Source organism: Opisthocomus hoazin, chromosome 2 (genome assembly GCF_030867145.1).
Source record: "Opisthocomus hoazin isolate bOpiHoa1 chromosome 2, bOpiHoa1.hap1, whole genome shotgun sequence".
Taxonomy (NCBI): Eukaryota; Metazoa; Chordata; class Aves; order Opisthocomiformes; family Opisthocomidae; genus Opisthocomus; species Opisthocomus hoazin.
The window spans coordinates 124,597,802-124,621,804 of record NC_134415.1 but is presented as its reverse complement, the minus strand read 5'-3'; the positions used below and the strand labels follow the sequence as shown (position 1 = coordinate 124,621,804).

Genomic DNA, 24,003 nt, shown 5'->3' with positions numbered 1-24,003 from the left:
TCTGTGTATCATATTTCCAAGCAGTCACTTCACACGCTTCCATTTGAATAGCATTTAACTCCTTGGGGGCACCGGATCAGCAGCTGTGAAGCCAAAGATCCCCAGATACAGCTGAACAGATACCAGCACAGGCAACGGCAGCAGCTCAAGCTCCCCTGTGCAGCCAGCTCTGAAGCCTTTCCCCCTCTGGAAGCAATTCCTTTGGGAAACCAGTTAATACCCTCTCACATCTGCAGAGCAGGATGATGAAGAATGCTGACCACAGGATTTTGCACTGTGGACAGTTGCTCTCTCTGCCACAGCCTAAAATATTCAAAGTCATTTCACAATAGCTCAAGAACAGACAGTTCCAGTGAATGTTTTGAAATTTATTGATCTTTAACACATGAATGTAAGAGGCTATGATAGCCTGAGAGTAAACAAGCTACTTGAAGGTACTGTAAATCAACCATAATTTGACGCAACTTAACAACTTGGTTTATAAATTTTCACCCTTTGCTTTAACTTCAGTAAAAGTTTAAATGCAATGTCAATGTCTGACTTGGCCACAGATGGTCCATGACATCCACCAATAGTATGTTCCTCCATAGTATAGACGAAGACTCAGTGTATGAACCGCCAGGAGGACAGAAAATTGAACAAGACACTGAAGTGTATAATTGGATGAGTTTGCTAAAAATCTGCTGCTTGGTAACTTGCCCAGGGCATCCAGATGAACCTCAGTTTGGTGCTCGCAATGAAGCTCATGACTGGTTAACAAGGTACCACACATCAGGAGTGCCACCATGGCAGACTGCATGTGCCCGTCCTGCCTCTCCTAGTCAGGATCTGTTCCAGCACTACCGTAACAACAGTAAATGAAATCACCCTGCCCAGATCAGTGGGCCCTGTCAAGCCGCTCCCCTGCTTACCAATCATGGGCATCCCTAGGTTTTGGTACGGGCACTCCAGGCTGCCTCCTTGTGTCCTCCCAAAGATGGCAGAGTAAATGGCTATCACCATGCTCTTCTTACAGCTTAGCCTCAGCTTGTCGTCTTCACAGGCTACTTTACTCTTGTATTCATCTGCAAGGAAACAAACACTTAATTACTCAGCTAATCCAGAGGCAGGCACTCAGCACAAAGGGAGCCCTCTCACCTTCCCATGGTGTGAGTTTGTCAGAGGCAGCAGCTATTCTGGGCATAAACCCAGGGGTGCACATCAGCTGCCAGCAAATCCCAGCCTTACAACAGCATTTGCTAGAGTAGCAGCAATCAATTGCATTATGCATTCTGTCTCTGGCATTATCAGCACATTTAATGAACGCATTTTAACCTAACACATGTGAGTTCCAGTAAATAGCTAACAATTTCATTTTACAGACAAAGAAGTGCGGCATTGCCATTGAGTGATTTCCACATAGTGACATTAGAAGCCTGTGGCAGAAGAAGGTAAATGCCCATCTTTGGGCACCTTTCTCATCCACAAATCAGCCCTTCATGTGCCAAGCATTCATTCTACCTCACAGCAGCTCAAACGCAAACATAACTGTGCTTAATGGCCTTTTCCACAGCAGCTCTCCCTTGGCAGATTCAGTAGAAGCCATACCAAAATCGTTAACGATGAAAGCTGCTCTTGCCTGTTGCAAATACAGATGGGCAAAGCTACTCCCCAAATCTTTCTTGAAATGGTCAGTCCAAGAACACAAAATACACTCTTGCTTTTGTAAGGCTGGTGCATACAGAAGAGTTGCTCAGTTTACATCTGTCAAGGAGACCGGGCAATTATTTCACAAGAAATCACATGTCATTCCCTTCTCTTTACTATTATTATTTGTATTATGGGAACCCCTAGAGGTCCCAACCTAGAACAGGCCCTCCCCATGTATGTCTGTCAACACATCACAGTAGACACTGTTCTGAAGAGCCGAGTCTTTACATCTAGACAACTACAAGTGTGAAAGAAAGAGACTAAGAAAATTGAAGTGGCATGTCTAAGGTCACCCCAGCCAACCCAAGGCACAGCCAAGAATATAACGTCAACCTCCCCAGCCTCTGTAGAGTGACCTTCTACTTGATTATGCTATTTACCGTTAGAAATTTAGTCACAACAGCATCCAAACTGAGAAAAGTCCCTGACCCATAGTAACCTCCCAAGCACCATCAGCCATTTCATCTGAAATGCTCCTAGATGTACCGGGTCAAAATTGTGCCACAGAGCACACTAACAACCAAACAGCATGAACAATCATCAGCCAGTGCCTGGGGCTGCCCCTGGCCCTGTATCTTTTACTAGCATAGACATTACTTTTGTTTTTCCACATCACTGGTTCTCTATGCCTGGCATCACATATATATATATGTGTACACACACATACATATGTCAGGACTTCTGCAAAGTTCATATGTATCAAACCACTCCATAACTGAGAACACTAGCTAATAATTACTTTACAGTTTAATACTTCAATCTCTACAACATGGCAGCTAAGCACATAATGTGATATTTTTTACTGTACTGTAACTATAGGCTCAAGAATAATTTCTTCCCGATTGAAGCTGGAGAGAAATTTTCCACCTTAGTTGAATCACAGAAGAATTGAGGTTGGAAGACTCCTCAGGAGGTCATCTGGTTTAACCCTTCATCAAAGCAGGGCTAATTTCGACATTACATTAATTTTCTCAGAAGAAACTGCACAGAGAAAACACGTATTATGGCAAAACAGGCACATGCTGATTTAAAAGAAATGTCTGAGAACAAATTACTCCTCATGCTCAACATGGAAATTGCTACTCAAAGCCAAAAAATACCCACCTCAAAATAGCTTACTACCTGGCGATCAGAGCATCCACCTGGAGCGTGAAAACCCTGGTCCAAACCCTCACAGTCCAGGTGAGAATCTTGACCCTAGACACTATTCTGGTATGTGATCTTCCTTCTCTCTCTGCAGCCTTTTACAAAAATCTCTGAAAAATCCTAGTTTTTAGCCCACTGCAGTGAAACTTTCAAACCTTCAAAATATGTAATGAATAGGAAAAGACTTTCTCATCCATCCCTGTAGATGAAGACAGAATTAAGACCTAACTCATTCATGGGACAATCTGTTTGAAGACCATACATCCCTCAGTAATACCTATAGGGATAACACCACGACCAGCTGAGCATGTAAAACAGTGACAGGAATCAGGAATAGATGCTCTTTTCAACATCAGAGTATGCAGGGAGAGAGGAACCTCATACAGCTGTGAAGAATCAATCATCTTTTTATCTGTGTGTTTCATCCACAGTCTCCATGAAGGCATCTGAAAAATACACTGAGTATACTAGGGTAGTTATCTTCACCTATAATTGTCTCCCTTAGGATTTTTGTTTCTGCTGGGAAGGAAACAGGATCAAACCTTTAGCCCGGGTATACAATGTAAAACCTAACACAGTATCTACCTGGACTTGAGCAAAGCCTTAGACACTGCCCTGCACAACATCCTTGTCTCTAACTTGGAGAGACATAGATTTGATGGATGGACCACTAGGTGGATAAGGAACTGCTGGATGGTCACACTCAAATACTTGCGGTCAATGGCTCAATGTCCAGGTGGAGACCGGTGACAAGTGGCGTTCCTCAGGGGTCGGTACTGGGACAGGCGCTGTTGAACATCTTTGTCGGCGACATGGACAGTGGGACCGAGTGCACCGTCAGCAAGTTTGCTGAGGACACCAAGCTGTGTGGCATGGTTGACACGCTGGAGGGAAGGGATGCCATGCAGCAGGACCTGGTCAGGCTGGAGAGGTGGGCTCATGCAACCTTCATGAAGTTCAACAAGGCCAAGTGCAAGGTCCTGCATCTGGTTGTGGCAATCCCAACCACAAATACAGGCAGGGCAGAGAATGGATTGAGAGCAGCCCTGAGGAGCAGGACTTGGGGGTACTGATGGACAAAAAGCTGGACCTGACCCAGCAATGTGTGCTCGCAGCCCAGAAGGCCAACTGTACCCTAGGCTGCATCAAAAGCAGCATGGCCAGCAGGTCGAGAGAGAATATTCCGTCCATCTGCTCCATTCTGGTGAGACCCCACCTGGAGTCCTGCATCCAGTTCTGGAAAGACGTGGACATGTTGAAGCAGGTCCAGAGGAGGGGCACAAAAATGATCAGAGGGCTGAAACAGCTCTTCTATGAGAAAAGGCTGAGAGAGTTGGGGCTGTTCAGCCTGGAGAAGAGCAGACTCCAGGGAGATCTTACTGCAGAATTCCGGTACCTGAAGGGGCCTACAAGAGAGCTAGAGACACTTTCTACAAGGGCGTGTCATGATAGGGCAAGGAGTAATGTCTTTAAACTGAAGGAGGGTAGATTAGATATAAGAAATAAATTCTTCACTATGAGGGTGGTGAGGCCCTGGCCCAGGTTGCCCAGAGAAGCTGTGGCTGCCCCCTCCCTGGCAGTGTTCAAGGCCAGGTTGGACGGGGCTTTGAGAAACCTCGTCAAGTGGAAGGTGTCCCTGCCCATGGCAGGGGGTGTGGAACGAGATGATCTTTAAGGTCCCTTCCAACCCAAACGATTCTATGATCCTATGATAATAGAACTTTGTAGACTTTTTTCCTTTAGGGAAAAACCACAGATTCGAGCTAAAAGCACAGAGGCATAAAACTCTGCAACAGGACAAGCTATATATAGTTAATAAAACAGTATCTGTAAAGTAAAAATGCTTGTGACTGGCTGAAGTGGATGAAATATGAAATAGTTGATTAACTTTAGAAAAAGATCAATTTTGAAGTCTCTAATGAGCAAGTGCCAGGGTCCTCTGTGAAGGTCTTATTTCTTACAAGGCACTAACTCAATTTCCTCTTCCGATCTGGTGTTATTAGCTACATCTGCCAATTAACAAGGATAACTAATTGCTTAACCACACGTCCTGTGGACCCAGTGAAGGTCCTCAGAATATTTATTAAATTCTTTTGACCATTCAAAGTCAGGGCTTGTCATTTGGAAACTTGACAGAGATTTAAACACAGCAGTATAGCATTTAGCCCAAAAGACACTGGGATGCACAAGCATTCACATCCTTGCTGAAAGTCAGCCCAGCCATCATGAGACAGCTAACAACAAAACTCTGCCTCTCACATTCACAGTTCTTACCCTTGCAGCCACTCTGGGAAGTCGCATTCAGGGCTTACAGGGGAAGCTGCCTGATGGATGGCTCGAGATATTAGACCGGGGAGGTGAATCTGAGCGCGTGTTCCTTGGGAACCAGTGCAGTTTCTGGGTGATGTGCTCCTGGCACACTGTGGTGTGGAGTAAGAGGGCTGTGCCATCTGAAACAGATGCCACCTCCTCAGGGTCACTAAATTCTGCCCTAGAAAACACCTATTGGAGCTGCCCGTTCCCACGGCTCTGGCTGACTACAGACTGCTCAAGGCTGCAGTTACCTGGCATAGACAGAAGACACTGCTTTCTTAAAAGGAAGGAAACCCCTGGAACAGGTTGCCCAATGAGATTGTGGAGTCTCACAGAATCACAGAATCACAGAATGGTAGGGTTTGGAAGGGACCTCTGTGGGTCATCTAGTCCAACCCTCCTGCCGAAGCAGGGTTACCTACAGTAGGTTGTAGAGGACCTTGTCCAGGCGGGTCTTGAATATCTTCAGAGAAGGACACTCCACAACCTCCCTGGGCAGCCTGTTCCAGTGCTCCGTATTCAAGACCCACCTGGACAAGGTCCTCTGCAGCCTGCTCTGGGTGACCCTGCTTCGGCAGGGGGGTTGGACTAGATGACCCACAGAGGTCCCTTCCAACCCCAAACATTCTGTGATTCTGTGAAAAAAGAAGGGATGAAATACACAACAGTATTTCAGACTCCCAAAAGGTTCCCTTAAGTTTGACACTGGAGAACAGATGCTGCCAGTGTTTCTGGGCAACCTGATAGCAATCTGGATAAACTAACAGATAGAAAGTGATGTTACAGAGGACACAAGTCCCTGAAAATATTGTCTGCTTCATAACATTGCCACCTTCATCTTAGCCAGGATGAAAGAAAGCCAGCTTTCCTTCATCCAGACACTGACGGCTCCCAGGCATTGGACGATGGTAAGGACTGTGATTGATATACAAAAAATACAGAGATAACCATCATCCATATATTTACTGGTACTTCAACCCATAATAGCCTTATATAAATATTGAAAGAACCAAGGCAGCGTAAGTGACATAAGAGAGCCAGGGCTGGGAATGAATCTGCATTTTTCTCTCTCACTCTCCCAAGAAGAACTGGCCTCCTACAGATCAGTCACAATCTGGTCCTAAGCCTGCTATAAGCGTTACAGTCTGGATATAATTCAGTCCAAATGCAAACATTTGTATTAGTGGGTTTCATGTTTCACCCTGAAAAATTAAACATGCTTAAATGGCCTAGGAAAGGTGGCAGTGATATTCAGCAAATGGCTTTCTCAACTCTAATCCCCCATGCAGTCATTTGTAGGGCAACAGAGATTTACCATGATTAAGATATTTGCTAAGGATAATATCCCTTTTATTACTGCCTGTTTTCAGAGACACTGGCTTACATATAACTCAGAAGAGAGAAACCAAGGAGGGAACAGCTGCAGGCTTTTCTAGACACATTTTTAAAGGTCATTATATGGCATGATTATAACATAGTTAGAACAATTGGGGGAAAACAATTATAAATGTTTCTAATGGAAAAAATGTCTCTCTCGAACCATAAAGTGAACAAAAATACCCTTTGTAATTACAGGATGGGTACAAGAATACTACAATATTGACCTGTGGTAAATACATGCACCCAGTGTCTTAAGAACATTTTCACCCATGGTCCACGACAATTTTCTGATTGACCATGATTGGGAAGCTCAAAACTAAATGTCAGTTGGCACAATCTCTGCAAGACCTTAGAGGTAAAAAAAGCTCCTAACAAGATTTTGTGTCTAACAAAATGATGAAATACATTAATGCCAGAGGTCTGCCTTGTCTGAAACTAGATTTTTCAACAGAACTTGTGGAAAAATTTATGGAATTTTGTTAATGGAAATATGCATGCTTCACATAATCAATGCATAGTTGACCCTATTTCCCAGATCAAAGAGCTGGAAATACGTGGAAAGAGAAATCTGATTTCCTCACAAAAATCCTAAAGGATTTAAACTTCAGAATCGGAGATCCGAGAACAGAAAGAGATGGTCTTGCCCATTTCCTCATCAGGTCAGGACTGTTTCCCACAGAAGGCTATCTTATCTAGTTTATACCTGTTAAATTAATGGGACTGCACCCAAGATGCCACTTCAGAACGGAACTGCACTCCATGTTAGACAATAACTACTTCTCTTTAGCCCCATTTTTGGTTTCCTTACCTTCATTCCAGCTTTGTTAGCTGTTCGGCTGCATACCATACAAAACAAAGAACATTTCTTGCCTTGAAATTCATAACTCTTTGTTATATCCAGCCATTCCACCAACACCTGTTTTCCTTTAACTGATAAATGAATGTGTTTAACTATTGGGTGGTGGTTAGTGTTGGTCTGTGAAAAAGGGTATAGGGACAACTCCCTTTGTCACCCAGCCACTGTCTCCAGAAGAACTGTGTTAATGCGTTAATACATCTCCAACTCTCTGTGTCACTCCTCCTACCTACATCTCTTACTGCACTTATCAGATACGGACAGGTTGCAATGTTGCACAGCTGAGATGCACAGGGGGCCAGAAGGCTCAAGTGGAATATGCAACCTTTTAGTCACAAGTTAGAACTCAGCAAATTTTTATGGAGACTGGAATTCATCCATCAAATAATAGAGATAATGATCTCACGTATTATGAGATTTTGCTGGTTTCAGCCCATACCTGACAGAAGAATACTTACATTGCAAAAGTCAACATATAGCAATTTTTTTGTGTCAGCCTAAAGAAAAAAGCCAAAATAAGCGTTAACCATGAAAATATGAACTCTTTACTATGGAGGCAATCGTTCCAGACATAATTCACAGAGTCACAGAGGACAGAAGGCACCTCTGGAGACTGTCTAGGCCAACCCCCATGTTCAGACCAGAGACAACTAGAGCAGTAGGATGCTCAGGGCCGTGTCCATTCAAGCTTTTAAGATCCCCAAGGACTGAGACTCCACAACCTGCTTGGGCAACCTGTTCTAATGATCCTGTTAATCCAGTGAGAGTATAGTGACTGTCTGTTAACATCTCTTCTGGGGGAATTACGAAGATGAGTGTCCAACACAGGAAACCTATTAAACACTAGGACAGACACCTCTAAGTAGCATCCTTGAACAAGAGTGCCTGTGCAACAGGACTGCCCATGGACAGTTCAGCTTGGAGATACCCATCCAGTACCCTTCCTTGTAATCCGTGACCCTCTTTTTTATATGTTTTTATTTCCCAAAAAAATCAGCTAATAACCAGGACATTCTGTAAGAAATAGAGACTTTTTCTGAGTCCATGTAGATCTAAGTCTATCCTCCCAAAACTAAAATAGATAAGCACCTCTCAAAGCAGACAGAGCATAAGTGCCTTGGACAGCTTTCACTGACTCCCACGTCCTTCTGTGAAGTAGGTAATTGGACTAAAAGGATATTTTCCAGTCGGTGCTCCCCTTCACTCCTTTTCCCCGCACTTCTATTCCTGTGTTCCATATTTACTTATTTCTCATTTCAAGCAAGAATTATCTGAGTTTTGCATCCTCTTTTACACTTTGGAAGATATGAGCAGATTTTGGCCTCCAAGTCCCCGAATGCAAATAAGTTGACACAGATCAGAAATTCCTCACAGTGGCAAATGCCTGCTTTTTGGAGCCGTACACATTGCTACTTGCTTTTTGTTTTCTTCCAATTTACTTTCACTTATGATATGGACCTCATACCCCGAGTTTCAGCACTTCCTCCTCACTCACATGAACCTGCTACTAATGAGAATTTTCTGTTCATCTCAGGATTTTAATAAATCTATATCCATCAAGTCAGCATTCCCTGAGGCAGGATTAGGTGGAAGATACCCTTCCAGGACACCAAAGGTCTCCAGAGTCCTCAAGTACGGCCTTTCCTCTGACCACCCCATTAGCACTTAAGCTTTTGGCTACCAAGTCATTCAATCAGTTGAACAGCCAGGATCTATAAAAGATTGTCCCCTCTAATCTAGAGCATAAATAAATGAGAATGTTAATCTGAAACTTTGAAATATACAGCTCGGATGACAGTCCAGAGCTATGTCAAAGAGGCAGTTTGACAACTTCAGAAGTACCCTGAAAACTCAGAAGTGCCAAGTTCCGGAGGTCTGAAACTGTTTCAACAAGCAAGAAGATTGTTCTTTTCAAACGACCTTGTCAGATTCCTTTAAAATTACACTCCTGATGCACCCATCCAATTTGCAACGTTTAAAAGGCGCCTTTCCCCACTGTCACTTTCATTAGTCTGAAGTAGTTGTCTTCTTATATTCTGCTCTAAAAAGGCTGGCAGTCTTGCAAATTAACTGCTACATTTCATTTCCAAACTAGAGTTCAGATGCACCTAGCTCCACTTTCGTGTTGGACAAACAGAGGTATAGGGTTATCTCTAAGGAAGAAAAAGGGAACAGTATCAAAATATGTGTGCCGGACTGCAAGAAAAAAGTTAAACAAAACACTTGAGGGCCAGAGACTAATTTAATTCTCATCCTACTTCTTCCATTAATGAATTTGGGCTGTTTTTCTGAAGCAAGTGTGACTTACTGGCGTTCTGCTGCCTGAGCCTCTGCCTCACCCTTTATCAGTCCTCCTTCCAAGGACTTCAGCATGTGCTGGCTAAATTTCAGTGAAATTTGTCAGAAACTTTATAAGAACTGGTATCCAATTACAGAAGAAAGTCAAATCAGTGCCAAAGCTGGTTGCCTTTGTTGCACTGTCCCACCAGCCACCCAGCATGGATGTAATACCTGGCCAATTATCAATGGATGTAAATCTGGACTACCTATACCACAGGAGGAAACACATGAAGCACAGTGAAACCCTTTGTTACCACAGTGAAAAGATGGGAGGGATGCACTACGGAAAAAAATTATTTGAATATGTGAGAAAAAAGACTTCGTTAGTGCTGCCTCTCTTTGTTCTTCTCTTCCAGTGCTGGTATAAATCTGGAGTAATGCTGCTTAAAGTTATTACTAAAATAGCTGAAAGGGTGAATTTAGTCTTAGATTAGTCAGTCTTCTCCAAATGTTAAAATAATGGTGATAATAATTCTGACACAGGAACATTAAAAGGATACCCGATGGATACTTTTACACATAATCCATGGTGTTGCCTAGAGCATAAAATATGGGAAAATGAGGCCTAATAGATTAAAAGCTAGTTCACTAATGTCCTAAATAATTAAACACACAGTATTCCCTCAACGGCTTTGCCTGAGAAGAAAAAATGTAGCTGGGAGAAACACTTACCAAATCTCCCAAATTCATCACAGACGCTTCAGAAGTCTCAGTTCCCAGAGACATGATTAGGTGACAACTTTCAGTGCCTTTTAAGTAGTCAGAAAAAGAAGCACATAACTAAAAAGAGCTTGATGCACCATTAGAATGATGAAAAGTTGAAAATATCAGGAGATACCTGTTTTAAAAATGTATAATTAATTTGAAAACCAAATGTAGGACTGATATTGAAAAAATATTGAAGAAATCCCACAGTTTTGGAAACAGTTCATTACCATGCCTCTAACCCAGAGAAGATTTACTCTTCTCTGTGTTTTTTTCCAATAAACTTTTATTTATCGACAACAACTCATCTATATTTTCTATCTTGAATAACTTCGTATATAGGACCCCCTGCAGAAGGACTGTATAAAATTACCTCTCTGTTCCGCTTACGGCTCTATGAGGCCTACACGCATGGCTTAAGCTGAAGATTCAATATAACGGATCCAAAGTTTCACAAAAGTAAACATTTTCAGCATCTGAATTTGGTTTATAAGCATATTGTTTCTGGGACACACTTTTCTTCTCACAGTTCTTCATCAGTGTGCCAGAAAATCTGAAAGCTATCATTCAGAGCTTGCAAACCTCTACCACAGTTGGACCGTGCTGAGATTTAGATTTATGGGTTTCATTTTTAAAAACTTGGTTTCCTTGTGTTTATTCTCGTTAATTGCCCCAAGGTCATAGAATCATAGAATCATAATCTTCTTGCTTTTCTGGAGAGAAGGCTCCCAGATGAATTGATCTTTACCAGCAGCCAAAGCCATTTGACACCTGGCACCTGAAGCATCATCCACAACACAGCCTCCATCCTCAGCGTGGGCAGGTATCACAGGTGCCCACAACACCTAAGGTTGGGCTGGATGTCCCAAAGTACATGAGGGCAAAGGCTCCCACTTCCTTCTGGCAACACTATTGACTCCCCTGTCCCAGCACAGAAAGACTGCGGTGTATCGCTTCCTTGCCCTTCACTGAAAAATCATGGCTTAAAAGGGGTTTTTTACCCTTGTTTTTTTTTTCCTAGGACCCCAGAGAAAACGTAAATGCCAATGGACAAAGGGGATCTGTAAAAGTCACAGCTTTATGATTTATATAATTTGGGCAGATTTCAGATTTTGTCTTTTTTAGTGGTTCACATCTGGACATCGGAGACCTGATCCAGCAAAGGTAATCTTTCCACCTACATCAGCAGGAAGCACCCTGGTCTTTCCTGGCTCCTTATGTCAATCAGGGCTGAATGATGCGGTTTCAGAGAAAACTGGGATTTTTATTTTATTTTTTAACTCTCCCGAGTCCGCAGAAGTTTCCCTCTCCATGTGGGCAGGGGCTGACAATAATCTCTGCATTCGCTGAGAATGAAGTTATGCGCTCCTCTCAATCCCGCTCCTGACAGCTCAGTGATTAGTGTGCTACAGAGATAGGGCTATTTGACAGCGCTTGAAAATCTCTGTGCATCAACGTCTTAAAACAATATTAATCGTTAGCACTAAAGTTCCTCTGATCCCAATAGCAGGCTGATGGATCTGTCCTCTGTTATTTATAGCGTTCCTTTATTTACACCTTTTTCATCGCCACAGCACTTGCTGCCTGAGGTTTTATTGCCCTTATAAATTTTCACTCCCTGCACCACCTTAACAGTTCTGAAATAATACAGATAAGCAAAAGCAAGCTGATGAATGCAGGGAGGTAAAAGGGTTATTCTGCTGGCTTGGTGGCTGGGCCAGAAGGATGTGCCCATTTAACAGCCCTGACTCCATCGTGCTGGCCCACCAAAAAGCAATCCAACGAACAATAGAGTGAACTTCTCCTGCCACCAATAAACCTGTCTTACAAAGGAGATTAATGCTTTTCTGAAAGGGTTGATAACTACTGAATTACCAGTCAATCTCAGCCCTAAAAATCAATCACCAGCGTTAAAGACACCAGGAATACATTTAGGTCCCTCTTTGCTCTTGTCTGAAATTTCTACAGAAACTCTGTCCTTTTCAAATCCCTCTGCTCTTGCTCACAGCATTTTGCAAACTCTCTCTAGGGAATGAAAGCCTTAAGAATGTGTGATGAGACCAAGCTTTTTGTGTCATGTTCACTGGATTTAGCAGAAAAGGTGTAATCCTCAGCCCAGCAAAGTCAATGGCACAACCCACACTAGATTCAATATTGGAGGAGTGGAGTGCAGGGAAGTTAAAAGGTGAGAACGATGCATTCACTGCAAGCCTAAACGATCCTTCCAAAATGTCCTTTCCATACTTTACAGTCTATTCAACTGAAATCTGATGAGCAGACCTGACCACTTCCCCAAGAGACAGAAGACAGCTTCACATTCACCAGTAACTGGGAACCGCCAAACACAGAGGATGACTCTTCATAATTCTTTGATAGCTGGAAAAGCTCTGCCACAAGTAATGGTATTCTGCTGTTTGTACACGTTTTTAAGTACCACTGGCAAAGAAAAAAAATCACACTCCTTTACCACAAGGCAGACTCTCCTGGGACACAGCATGGCAGTTCCATCAGCATGTGACAGAGTGCAAACTTTAATCAGAAGATGATCTAATTGGAATTAATTCCTAACTGACATTAAAATTAATTTGCTTTCTAATTAAAATTGCTGAGGGCTGTTGTTACCTGAGTATGGTATTGGCAAGGGCTTCAGGATGGGCATTTCCGTGTTTGAAAAAGTCATTGACATTTCACAAGAATTAACTGGGCCTCTTAGATTAGAATTAAATCCATGGTGGACAATAACTGCCTGCTCACTTCAAAACATGTGTCCTGGTCGATTCTCAGCACAAAAGTTTCCCCATAAATCAAAGCTACAGGTTCTGAACCAGAACAAAGTGACCTCCTACCCCGCTTTCCTCCTCCTTCCCCCACACAAACTTTCGGTACTTCACTCTTCGCCAACAAATGCAAGTTTCCTTCCCAGGTGCATTTCTCAGAGCCTTGATGTGCCTTTCACAAATATGTTTTTGTATTGTTACAGAGGAATCTGAGCTGCAGTTGGTGCCCAGGTCACAATCCAGGCTTTCTGAAACTTCAGAAGGTTTTCGGCTGACGTTTCCGAATAGAAGGGAGAGCAGCAAAGTTTGGATTTGCACTTTGTTACATCACCAGGATGATTAATACGGGGAGGCTTCACACTCACCAGCCTCCAATTATCACATCCAGCTGCTCCACACAGCATTTTCAAATGAAATACTAATAACGATAATTAAAAAAAAAAAAAACATTGAATGAGATTATCTCTCCCGGAGTCCTTGAAGTCATAAGCTAAAGTAGCAACTGCCTGACAGGAAAGAGGGAAAATATCAGTATAGCATTACAGCAGGCTGCAGCTCTGGATATTCAGAGCTGAGAAGGGGACAGTGCATCCAGGATGGCATGGCAATGGCAGCGTACAAGTGAGCAAGAGACAAGAGAAAAGCACTATATGGGGGACTCATGGGGAAAGCCACATAAGCACGGGAGGAGCCCTCTGCTTTCTCAACAGCACTGCCAGCAAATGGCCACTTGGACAACACATCTCACCCTGACTAATCCCTTTGCAGGGACAGGCAAGCACTTATGTCCCCATTTTGTTCAGCAGCATTGCCACTTTTGAAATAACAAAGCCAAAAAACTAACCAAACAACCAAACAGCCACCGGGGGCAAACAGATGCTGTGCGGGGGCAGATCAATCCCTGCTTGTACAATACCCCAGAGCAGCAACCAACCCCAGTAAAATCAACTGCAATGCTGTCACGGGGATAAGGAGAGGTGAAGTTATTGTGCCACTGATCCTGTTCCCAGCCAGCATTAGACCACACAGCCCCTCCGGAAAGCCTGGCACGCAGAGCAAATATTTCCTAGCTTACAATAACACATGATCTTGCACGGTTCTCCGTCTCTGAGGTGACGGGGATGAACAAACACTGGATTGTTTGAATAACACTGATGAATCCTGAATCATGTTACACAATCACAGAATCACAGAATCACAGAATAGTAGGGGTTGGAAGGGACCTCTGTGGGTCATCTAGTCCAATCCCCCTGCCGAAGCAGGGTCACTCAGAGCAGCCCGCACAGGAGCTTGTCCAGGCGGGTCTTGAATATCTCCAGAGAAGGAGACTCCACAACCTCCCTGGGCAGCCTGTTCCAGTGCTCCGTCACCCTCAGAGGGAAGAAGTTCCTCCTCATGTTCAGACGGAACTTCCTGTGCCTCAGTTTGTGCCCATTGCCCCTTGTCCTGTCACTGGGCACCACTGAAAAGAGCTTGGCCCCATCCTCCTGACACCCACCCTTCAGATATTTGTAGGCATTTATAAGGTCCCCTCTCAGCCTTCTCTTCTTCAGGCTGAACAAGCCCAGTTCCCTCAACCTCTCCTCGTAGGGGAGATGCTCCAGTCCCCTCACCATCCTTGTAGCCCTCCGCTGGACTCTCTCAAGTAGCTCTTCATCTTTCTTGAACTGGGGAGCACAGAACTGGACACAGTACTCCAGATGAGGCCTCACCAGGGCAGTGTAGAGGGGAAGGAGAACCTCCCTCCTCCTGCTGGCCACACTCTTCTTGATGCACCCCAGGATCCCATTGGCTTTCTTGGCAGCCAGGGCACACTGCTGGCTCATGGTTAACCTGTCATCCACCAGCACACCCAGGTCCCTCTCCGCAGAGCTGCTCTCCAGCAGGTCCACCCCAAGCCTGTACTGGTGCATGAGGTTGTTCCTCCCCAGGTGCAGGACCCTGCACTTGCCCTTGTTGAACCTCATCAGGTTCCTCTCTGCCCAGCTTTCCAGCCTATCCAGGTCACGCTGAATGGCAGCACAGCCTTCTGGTGTACCTACCACACCTCCCAGTTTGGTGTCATCAGCAAACTTGCTGAGGGTACATTCTAACTCTTCATCCAGGTCGTTGATGAAGAAGTTAAACAAGACTGGGACCAGTACTGACCCCTGGGGGACACCACTTGTCACCAGCCTCCAACTAGACTCAGCGCCGCTGATGACAACCCTCTGAGTTCTGCCATTCAGCCAGTTCTCTATCCACTTCACCGACCACTCATCCAGCCCACACTTCCTCAGCTTCCCTAGGAGGATATCATGGGAGACTGTGTCGAAAGCCTTGCTGAAGTCAAGGTAGACAACATCCACGGCTCTCCCTTCGTCTACCCAGCCAGTCATGTCATCGTAGAAAGCTATCAGATTGGTCAGGCATGATTTCCCTTTGGTGAATCCATGCTGACTACTCCTGATAACCTTCTTTTCTTCCACTTGCTTCATGATGGCCTCCAGGATAAGCTGCTCCATCACCTTTCCCGGGATGGAGGTGAGGCTGACCGGCCTGTAGCTCCCTGGGTCCTCCTTCTTGCCCTTTTTGAAGATTGGAGTGACATTAGCCTTTCTCCAGTCCTCGGGCACCTCTCCTGTCCTCCAGGACTTCTCAAAGATGATGGAGAGTGGCTCAGCAATGACATCCGCCAGCTCCCTCAGCACTCGTGGGTGCATTCCATCGGGGCCCATGGATTTGTGGGCGTCCAGATTGCTTAAGCGATCCCTCACACAGTCCTCCTCGACCAAGGGAAAATCGTCCTCTTTGTAGGCTTCTTCTTTTACCTCCGGGGCTTGGGATTCCTGAGGGCCAGTCTTAGTACTGAAGACTGAAGCAAAGAAGGCATTCAGTAGCTCTGCCTTCTCCGTATCCTCCGTCACCAGGACACCCGCCTCATTCAGCAGCAGCCCCACGTTGTCTCTAGCCTTCCTTTTGCTGCTGATGTAGTTGAAGAAGCCCTTCTTGTTGTTTTTGACATCCCTTGCCAGATTCAATTCCAGGTGGGCTTTGGCCTTTCTCGTCGCATCCCTGCATGCTCTCACCACGTTTCTGTACTCTTCCCAAGTGGCCTGTCCCTCTTTCCACATTCCATGGACCTTTCTCTTCTGCCTGATCTCCGCTAGAAGCTCCTTATTTAACCATGCAGGTCTCCTGCCTCCTTTGCTTGATTTCTTTCTCAGGGGGATGCATTGCTCCTGTGCATGGAAGAAGTGTTGTTTAAAGAGCGACCAGCACTCATGGACCCCCCTTCCTTCGAGAGCCCTGGCCCACGGGATTCCTCCCAGTAGCTCCTTGAAGAGGGCAAAGTCAGCCCTCCTGAGGTCCAAGGTTTTGATCCTGCTTATCGCCCTGCTTCCTCCACGCAGGATCCTGAACTCGACCATTTCATGGTCACTGCAGCCGAGTCCACCTCCAACCTTCACATCCTCCACAAGTCCCTCCTTGTTTGTTAACACAAGGTCCAGCAGCGCGCCTTTCCTTGTTGGTTCCTCCACCACTTGCATCAGAAAGTTATCATCGATGCTCTGTAGGAACCTCCTGGATTGTGCTTGCCTAGCTGTATGGTCTTCCCAGCTGATGTCAGGGTGGTTGAAGTCCCCCATGAGAACCAGGGCTTGTGACTGTGAGGCTGCTTGCAGCTGCCTGTAGAAGGCCTCATCAACCTCCTCCTCCTGGTCAGGTGGCCTGTAGTATACACCCACCGTAATGTCACCCGTGTGAGCCTGTCCCTTAATTCTAACCCACAAGCTTTTAACTCGTTCCTCATTGGCCCCCAGGCCAAGCTCAATGCATTCCAGTTGCTCCCTCACATATAGAGCAACTCCCCCTCCTCTTCCTTGTTGGTCTGTCTTTCCTAAAGAGTCTGTAGCCATCTATGACAGCATGCCAGTCATGCGAGTTGTCCCACCACGTTTCTGTGATGGCGACCAAGTCGTAGCCGTCTTAGTCGTTAGAGGGAATTCATGTTAGACCAATTAAATAGTATGTCAGTTCCCTCTAATTATATGTTCCTGCAGCCTACCCGGTAATTATACTTAATGGGTCTAAATCAAATCAGCATGTTACCTGAGAAATAATTGGATTTGTCTACAATTTTTTAACAATCTTGAAAGGTACCGTGGAGACTGAAGTCCTCTGTGTGTTCAGGGACTGATCCTAGGCTTCAGTGTGCTTTGGAGGTAGATCTCAGGCTGATATCAGGCACTGAGGCCACCTGGCATGGGACAGCCCACAGACACGCTCATCAGCTTTTAAGCCTCTAAAACAGGGCATCTGTATCCAAACTTCCCATTGGAAACCATCCCCGGACAGCGCTAAATGCCAGCCTACATCTATACTAGCAGACAACAACTCCAGGTTTCACTGTCACGGCGACATGTCCCAACCTCGACCCGTGGAGACCCGCTGAGGGCTCTCTGTTGAGGCTGTCCATAGCAGGATGGTTTGCAAAGGCACCTCCAAGTTTAGAAGCACAAGTCATAGCTGCATTCTGCTGAGGCTTATGCTGCGCTTTTGAACGTCTTCCCAAAGGTTGGTGCGTATTAGAAACTAAGGCCCACATGCTATGGGAAAATAAAATAAAAGCTAAGGCTCTACACACTTTGCTGAACCTCGGCCCTCAAAGCACATAGGAGCAATAAATAAGTCTCACTTGCCACAAACTGAGACAGAATAGAGCAATTTACTGATTATTTCTGATTTTCTTAAACTTCCTGTACCTTAAAATCGAGAGTACACACACCATGTATTTATTTCTTTACAGGCACAGAGAATACTCAGGACTGCCAAATATCTCACATTTAAAAGCAGTACCATGGACATATCTGCGTCCTGTACACACAAAATGAGTGTCCACAGGATCCCACATCCATCCATTGGATCAGAGGGGACCACGATTAGCACAAGACTTCCCCAAAGCACACAAGTCATTGAATTTCTCGCTGCTTCTAGTTAAGCAAGCACTCCTCTGAAGTATTTCTCTGAATTGCTAGAGAAGCAGAACCACAACACTTCAGCACCAAACCTCTGCAGGAGTCTTCCCAGCTTCCAGTGAGGCAGTCTGAGAGTGGTTAGTATAGCAGAGATCGCTCTGATTGCCCTGCCCCACCATTTGGAATATCTGTGGCTTTCAGTTTCAATGTGATTTACTGTCCTCCATCTCCTTGAAAGTCTGCCCATGAGAAACCAAAACAGCACCTTGCCTTGTGAGTGAACCCCATACAGCCAGTGAGCATTGAAACCACTAGATTTCAAACGCAACGTAATGTCAGAGAGGCTGAACTGCAGTGACAGTGGCTGGAGGGGATGACTGCACCATCTACTTATTCTTTAGCAAAGGTACAAGTAAATGCCACTAACTTCAGGTTTGCTTTCTTTCAAGGAAGCCTTTCTTTTTAGATAACTACCTCTATTCAGGAGCCTTCTGAGGCTCCAGCATAACTGTAAGAGTGGGAGGACTTGAGGATCATTATTTTATGTTAAAGATGTCCTGCCCAAACTCTGCAGGCCACTTCACAAAATGTCTTTCATACCTGTAAACAGGAAAACTCACATTCATTCTACCTAGGTAGTCACTTAACCAAGACACCTACTTTAGCAGCATGGTCACATCACGCTCCCTTAGTAGGCAAAGGAAATAAATAGATGTCTCTAGAGGAATATTCAGACCTTAAATGGCTTCTTATTAAAGTACTTCTGTCACGTCTGCTATTAAGAAGGTCAAATTCAGGAACAGAAACACAGTCCAGAAAACTGCATTTGTCTGTGGAAAAAGTTATGGATCAAATCATGCACCAGGCAGCGAGCTCTGGACAAGGACTCTGGTGCTCTGTGGTTGCAATTATATGTGCTCAGACTTTCTGGAGCAGATGAACACTTCGTAGGACCACAGCTTTTGGGGTCAACTCTTCAACATGAAGGCCTTGCACTGGATTCATTTACAGCTCATAAACGATACTCAAACACTCCATAACCCAAAAAGCCCACCAAAATTTCTGATTGTCCTGTATTTTTCATTCTGTGGATCCATTTCTTCAGTCTCCTTATTAACTTCTCCCTACAGCAGGGTGAAAAGGTTCACTGAACAGCTACTGAACTCTAGCAAGCACTAGATTCTGCTTCTGAGACTCAAAATTAGCGTTTTGAATCATCAAGGAAAAACTGGTCATGTCCTTGTGTCTCTGTGCAAAGCTAATCCTCACATATTTCAAACTTTATTATTAACCCAGCAGGTTCTGATTAAAAGTTTGCCCAGTGACGAAGAAACAATAATTCATGTCAGGTTACCTTACTTCACCCTTCAAAACTGGAGCTGCCTGAAAAATGTCTTAGGGAAATGTTTGCAAGCAACTTTCCCTGCTCTTTTTCAGGAAAATCACTTATCCAGCACACATGCAAACTCCTTTGCTGGCATATCTGTAATTAGCAAAGAATGCCAAGCCATAAATATTTATGCATAGATGGGATCCTGACGTACCTTCAGAAATTCAGCACAGGCCTCAATAGTCAGATTTCTCAAGACAGCTTTGGTACAAAACCCGCAGGTTCAGGAGGACTTGTCAGAACGCCCTGCTAATCACCCCTCTCTCAGGGATGCGCTTCTCACCCAACAAGGGATGTTACAATCACACACGAAAACTCCACAAAAAATGTAGGTGCTTCATTACCTACTTTTCATTTGAATGCCTCACAGATCTTGCCAGATCCCTTCACTTCGTTAGCACAGGTCTCTGCATGCTGGGGCAAAAAGTCATCTTCTGTGCATCTGATAGAGCCTGAATGTTTCTGCTTTTGTTTCAAACCTTTTCTGAAATCAGGTATGTTTTACTTCCCTGTGCTAATTTTTTTTTTATTTCTTCCTCAAAAATTTTGCTGATGTGATGCTGGAACAACGGTAGTTATGCCATCTAAAAAAGCTTGGGATTAGGCTGGTCTGAAATGCCATGTCCAGACTATCAATTCAGATAGATTCAGGGCCTGTTCTCTGGCAGAAATTGGTTGGCACAGCTTGACCACCATCAAACCTCTATCCGTCTCCAAACTAACGTGTCTGCTTCAAAAGTGCTGAAGGAGAACAGTGCCCAGGCTGCACTAACTCCCCCGGCGGTGCCAGGAATTGGCCAAGAGGGTGTTGGTTGTCCTGGGTCAAAACCGTACCAGGCTCACTCCTCCGCAGCACGTATGATTGCACTCCCAGTATCCAGGCACCAGTCCCATTTAAATTAAACACAGCTAATGAGATCACACAAATCACAGGCAAACGTTTCTCAGCCTGATCTGGGATCAATTAGAAGCTGGCTCATGGCATGGCGTGGGCAGGTGAGCTCCCCACTGCTGAACCCTCTTCAGTGCCTGCCTTAGGCACCCAGGTCTGGGGTCTTCGCCCAGGAAAAGAGCTCCCGCTCCCTTTGAGTGTACCCTCAGCAAGTCTGCTGATGACACCAAACTGGGAGGTGTGGTAGATACAACAGAAGGCTGTGCTGCCATTCAGCGTGACCTGGATAGGCTGGAAAGCTGGGCAGAGAGGAACCTGATGAGGTTCAACAAGGGCAAGTGCAGGGTCCTGCACCTGGGGAGGAACAACCTCATGCACCAGTACAGGCTTGGAGCAGACCTGCTGTGAGAGCAGCTCTGCGGAGAGGGACCTGGGTGTGCTGGTGGATGACAGGTTGACCATGAGCCAGCAGTGTGCTCTGGCTGCCAAGAAGGCCAATGGCATCCTGGGGTGCATTAAGAAGAGTGTGGTCAGCAGGTCGAGGGAGGTTCTCCTTCTCCTCTACTCTGCCCTGGTGAGGCCCCATCTGGAGTACTGTGTCCAGTTCTGTGCTCCCCACTTCAAGAAAGATGAGGAGCTACTTGAGAAAGTCCAGCGGAGGGCTACAGGATGATGAGGGGACTGGAGCATCTCTGCTATGAGGAAAGGCTGAGGGACCTGGGCTTGTTCAACCTGAAGAAGAGAAGGCTGAGAGGGGACCTTATAAATGCCTATAAATATCTGAAGGGTGGGTGGCAGGAGGATGGGGCCAGACTCTTTTCAGTGGTGCCCAGAGACAGGACAAGGGGCAATGGGCACAAACTGAGGCACAGGAAGTTCCGTCTGAACATGAGGAAGAACTTCTTCCCTCTGAGGGTGACGGCGCACTAGAACAGGTTGCTCAGAGAGGTTGTGGAGTCTCCTTCTCTGGAGATATTCAAGACCCCCCTGGACAAGGTCCTCTGCAGCCTGCTCTGAGTGACCCTGCTTCGGCAGGGAGGCTGGACTAGATGACCCACAGAGGTCCCTTCCAACCCCGAACATTCTGTGATTCTGTGAGCTGGAGGGGCAGGCAGAGAGGGGACACATCACACCAGCCCACTGGGACAGGAGGGTGGCTGCAGACGGGAGTGGGAGCAGCCCACCCACCACCAACAGCATGAGCTCAGCGCTGGCAAAGGATTTTGCTGGCATCTGCAAAACCAATCTGCAGCGCAGGCTGCCAGCAAGGAGGAAGGAGCTGGAGCAGCAGCATCCCAGCAAAGCAGCAACACTCCGCACCCAGGGGGTTCTGTGACACTGAAAATGAAGGTGGAAGGGAACAAAAAGTCCTAGGAGGCCTCTCTGGCAAGGATTAAGCATGAAATCGCTTTGGTCTCACCGTAGCAAACATACTCGATAGCAAAATACTTACTTGGCCTGCACTTGTACCACACGATGAGGTATTTGCTAGTTCCAGGGCACGGATCTGCGCCGAACAGCCGGCTGTTGACGAGAAACTGGCAGCTCCGCCTGTCCTGGCACTCGTCCAGCATCTTCTGCAGCCGGGGATGCACACAGACACGCACGAGAAACAGAAAATCAAAAGCATTTCAGTATCTCCACCAAAGGGACCGTCAAACAGAGACAAGATGGAGAATGGCAAGGCCATCCTCACCTCCTCAACCGGCCCCGGCACGAGGCAGGCAATGGAGCTCAGTGCAGTGGGCACAGCAGGAGCTGCGGACTAGGAGGAGACTAAACCTTGCACTGTTTTAAGGAGAGCGATTTCTTTCCCTTTCATGCACACAGAAGGAGGGATTTGCATTAGGACGGTCACAGAGATTTTTGAAACATTGCAAAAATGCAATTTAATTGTAGTGTAAGGCAGTACTGTCCCAGGAAAAGCAGCTTTGAAGGCATGGATCAGCTTTGACAGTTTAAGGCAGAGACCCAACCTCTGCCATCACCATTCTGCTTTAGACTTCTCTGGAGATGCACAATTTCAACCGCAGCTTTCAAGAGAGCTCTCATCTCAGTTATATAAAATCTTTGGCTATTGCTGGTATTCCGACAATCAGCAGTTGTGGTGGGAACACTGTTATACAGCCAGCTTAGTTTTTAATAGGGCTCCCTCCTCTTCCCCCATGACCATTGCATTCCTCTTAGCTAAACTCAGCAAGGGCCTGCGAGTCGGAGGGTCCTCCCACCGCCAGCATTTTGGGTCCTGTCCCCTTTTCTGCATTGCCTTTCCTCCAGCGCTTGCTCCCCACTTCCCAATTCATAACACTCATAAAAACTCCGTCTCAGAATCCACAGGAGCAAGACATTCTGTCTCCTGCTAGAAAATAGCTTCATTAAGGAAGATTAATGATTTCTTTTAACCCTATGATCCTCTAAAGCAGTAGTGTGGGGAGAGAATATTATTAAGTAGGGCAGTAATTAAGTTTTAAATTCAGCTGGATGGCTTCGGTGGTATTTATGTACTCCTGTAGAGCCCCTGAAGTGCTAAAATTACCATAACGTTTGCCTTGCACACATGAACCTGTCAGAGCGTTTTGAGACCACAGAGCAAGGTAATCCACCAGCCTCGCTAAGTCCCTGTGATACAGAGCTGCGAATTCCAGTCCCAAAACAATTAATTTTCATTTGCAAGGAGGCAAATCCTTTCTCAGAAATTCACCTAGACTCCCCAAGCCTCTTTTGTCTTCTCCCTTTTCTTACACCCACCTCAATATTTGGGCTTTCCCACAACCTTATGCCTGTGCCATTGACATAAAGGCTGTTCCTTCTCTACCACCTGCCACCCAAACCAATCTTCTTTCTGCCTCAGTGACTACTCTCGATTTTTGAGCTCTCCCTGAACATAATTTATATATAATCTTTAGCATTACAACTCTGAATGTCACCCTCCAAACAACAGGAACAACAGCTGTTCCAGTTTCAAGTGCAATTTGAAACTGCCTCGTTTGCGGTTGCTCATAACTTCCTCAAGCTTTCACCTTTCGGGCTGCCACACGCAAGAATTCATGCCTGCCTCCAGTCTGACCTTTATTTTAAAGTTCACACCAAGATAATTCAGACCTTTTCTAGCGAGCAGAGAACATATGCTGTTGTTTTCCACTTATAAAGATAATAAAATGCAGGCACTTCATTTCAAAACAGAGGGCTTAGGATGGAAAGGCTGAAAGGTGAACCCTGAAGGAGGTGCCTGGGAGCATTAGCCCCAACTTGACCGTCACGTTAAAATGCACAGGAACAGCATATTCTCTCCTCTAGGCTCATAAGGGCTGACTGCTCACTCAGCATGTGAAATTTAATTTAATGCAAAATCCAATGAGTTGCAAAGGAATTTAAGTGAGGCCTCTACGCAGATACCTCTTTTGACCTCAGAAGGCAAAGGACAACTGGAACAACTCTGGAGTGCTTCACATACGGAGAGATATCCTCTCCACGTCACTGCGGACCTGAAAGGATTTGCTGATACTGGACAGCCACGGCTGTGTTTACACCCAAGCAGTGCTAAGAATACGAAGCAA

The 24,003-nt window shown here is 45.5% G+C and overlaps 1 protein-coding gene across 5 annotated transcripts in view; it reads right to left on the bottom strand.

Annotated features, from left to right (window-relative positions):
- EVA1A (eva-1 homolog A, regulator of programmed cell death) overlaps positions 1–24,003 on the bottom strand; it is a 219,293-nt gene that overhangs the window by 121,987 nt on the left and 73,303 nt on the right. For 4 of the 5 annotated variants that reach the window (XM_075414944.1, XM_009937825.2, XM_075414941.1 and 1 more), the window contains exons 3-4: positions 21,900–22,023; positions 912–1,064 (exon numbers count right to left, since the gene is read on the bottom strand). In XM_075414944.1, the coding sequence (XP_075271059.1) occupies positions 912–1,064; positions 21,900–22,023 (277 nt within the window). The remainder of the gene's footprint in view (positions 1–911; positions 1,065–21,899; positions 22,024–24,003) is intronic. The other variant, XM_075414945.1, reaches the window with a different exon arrangement.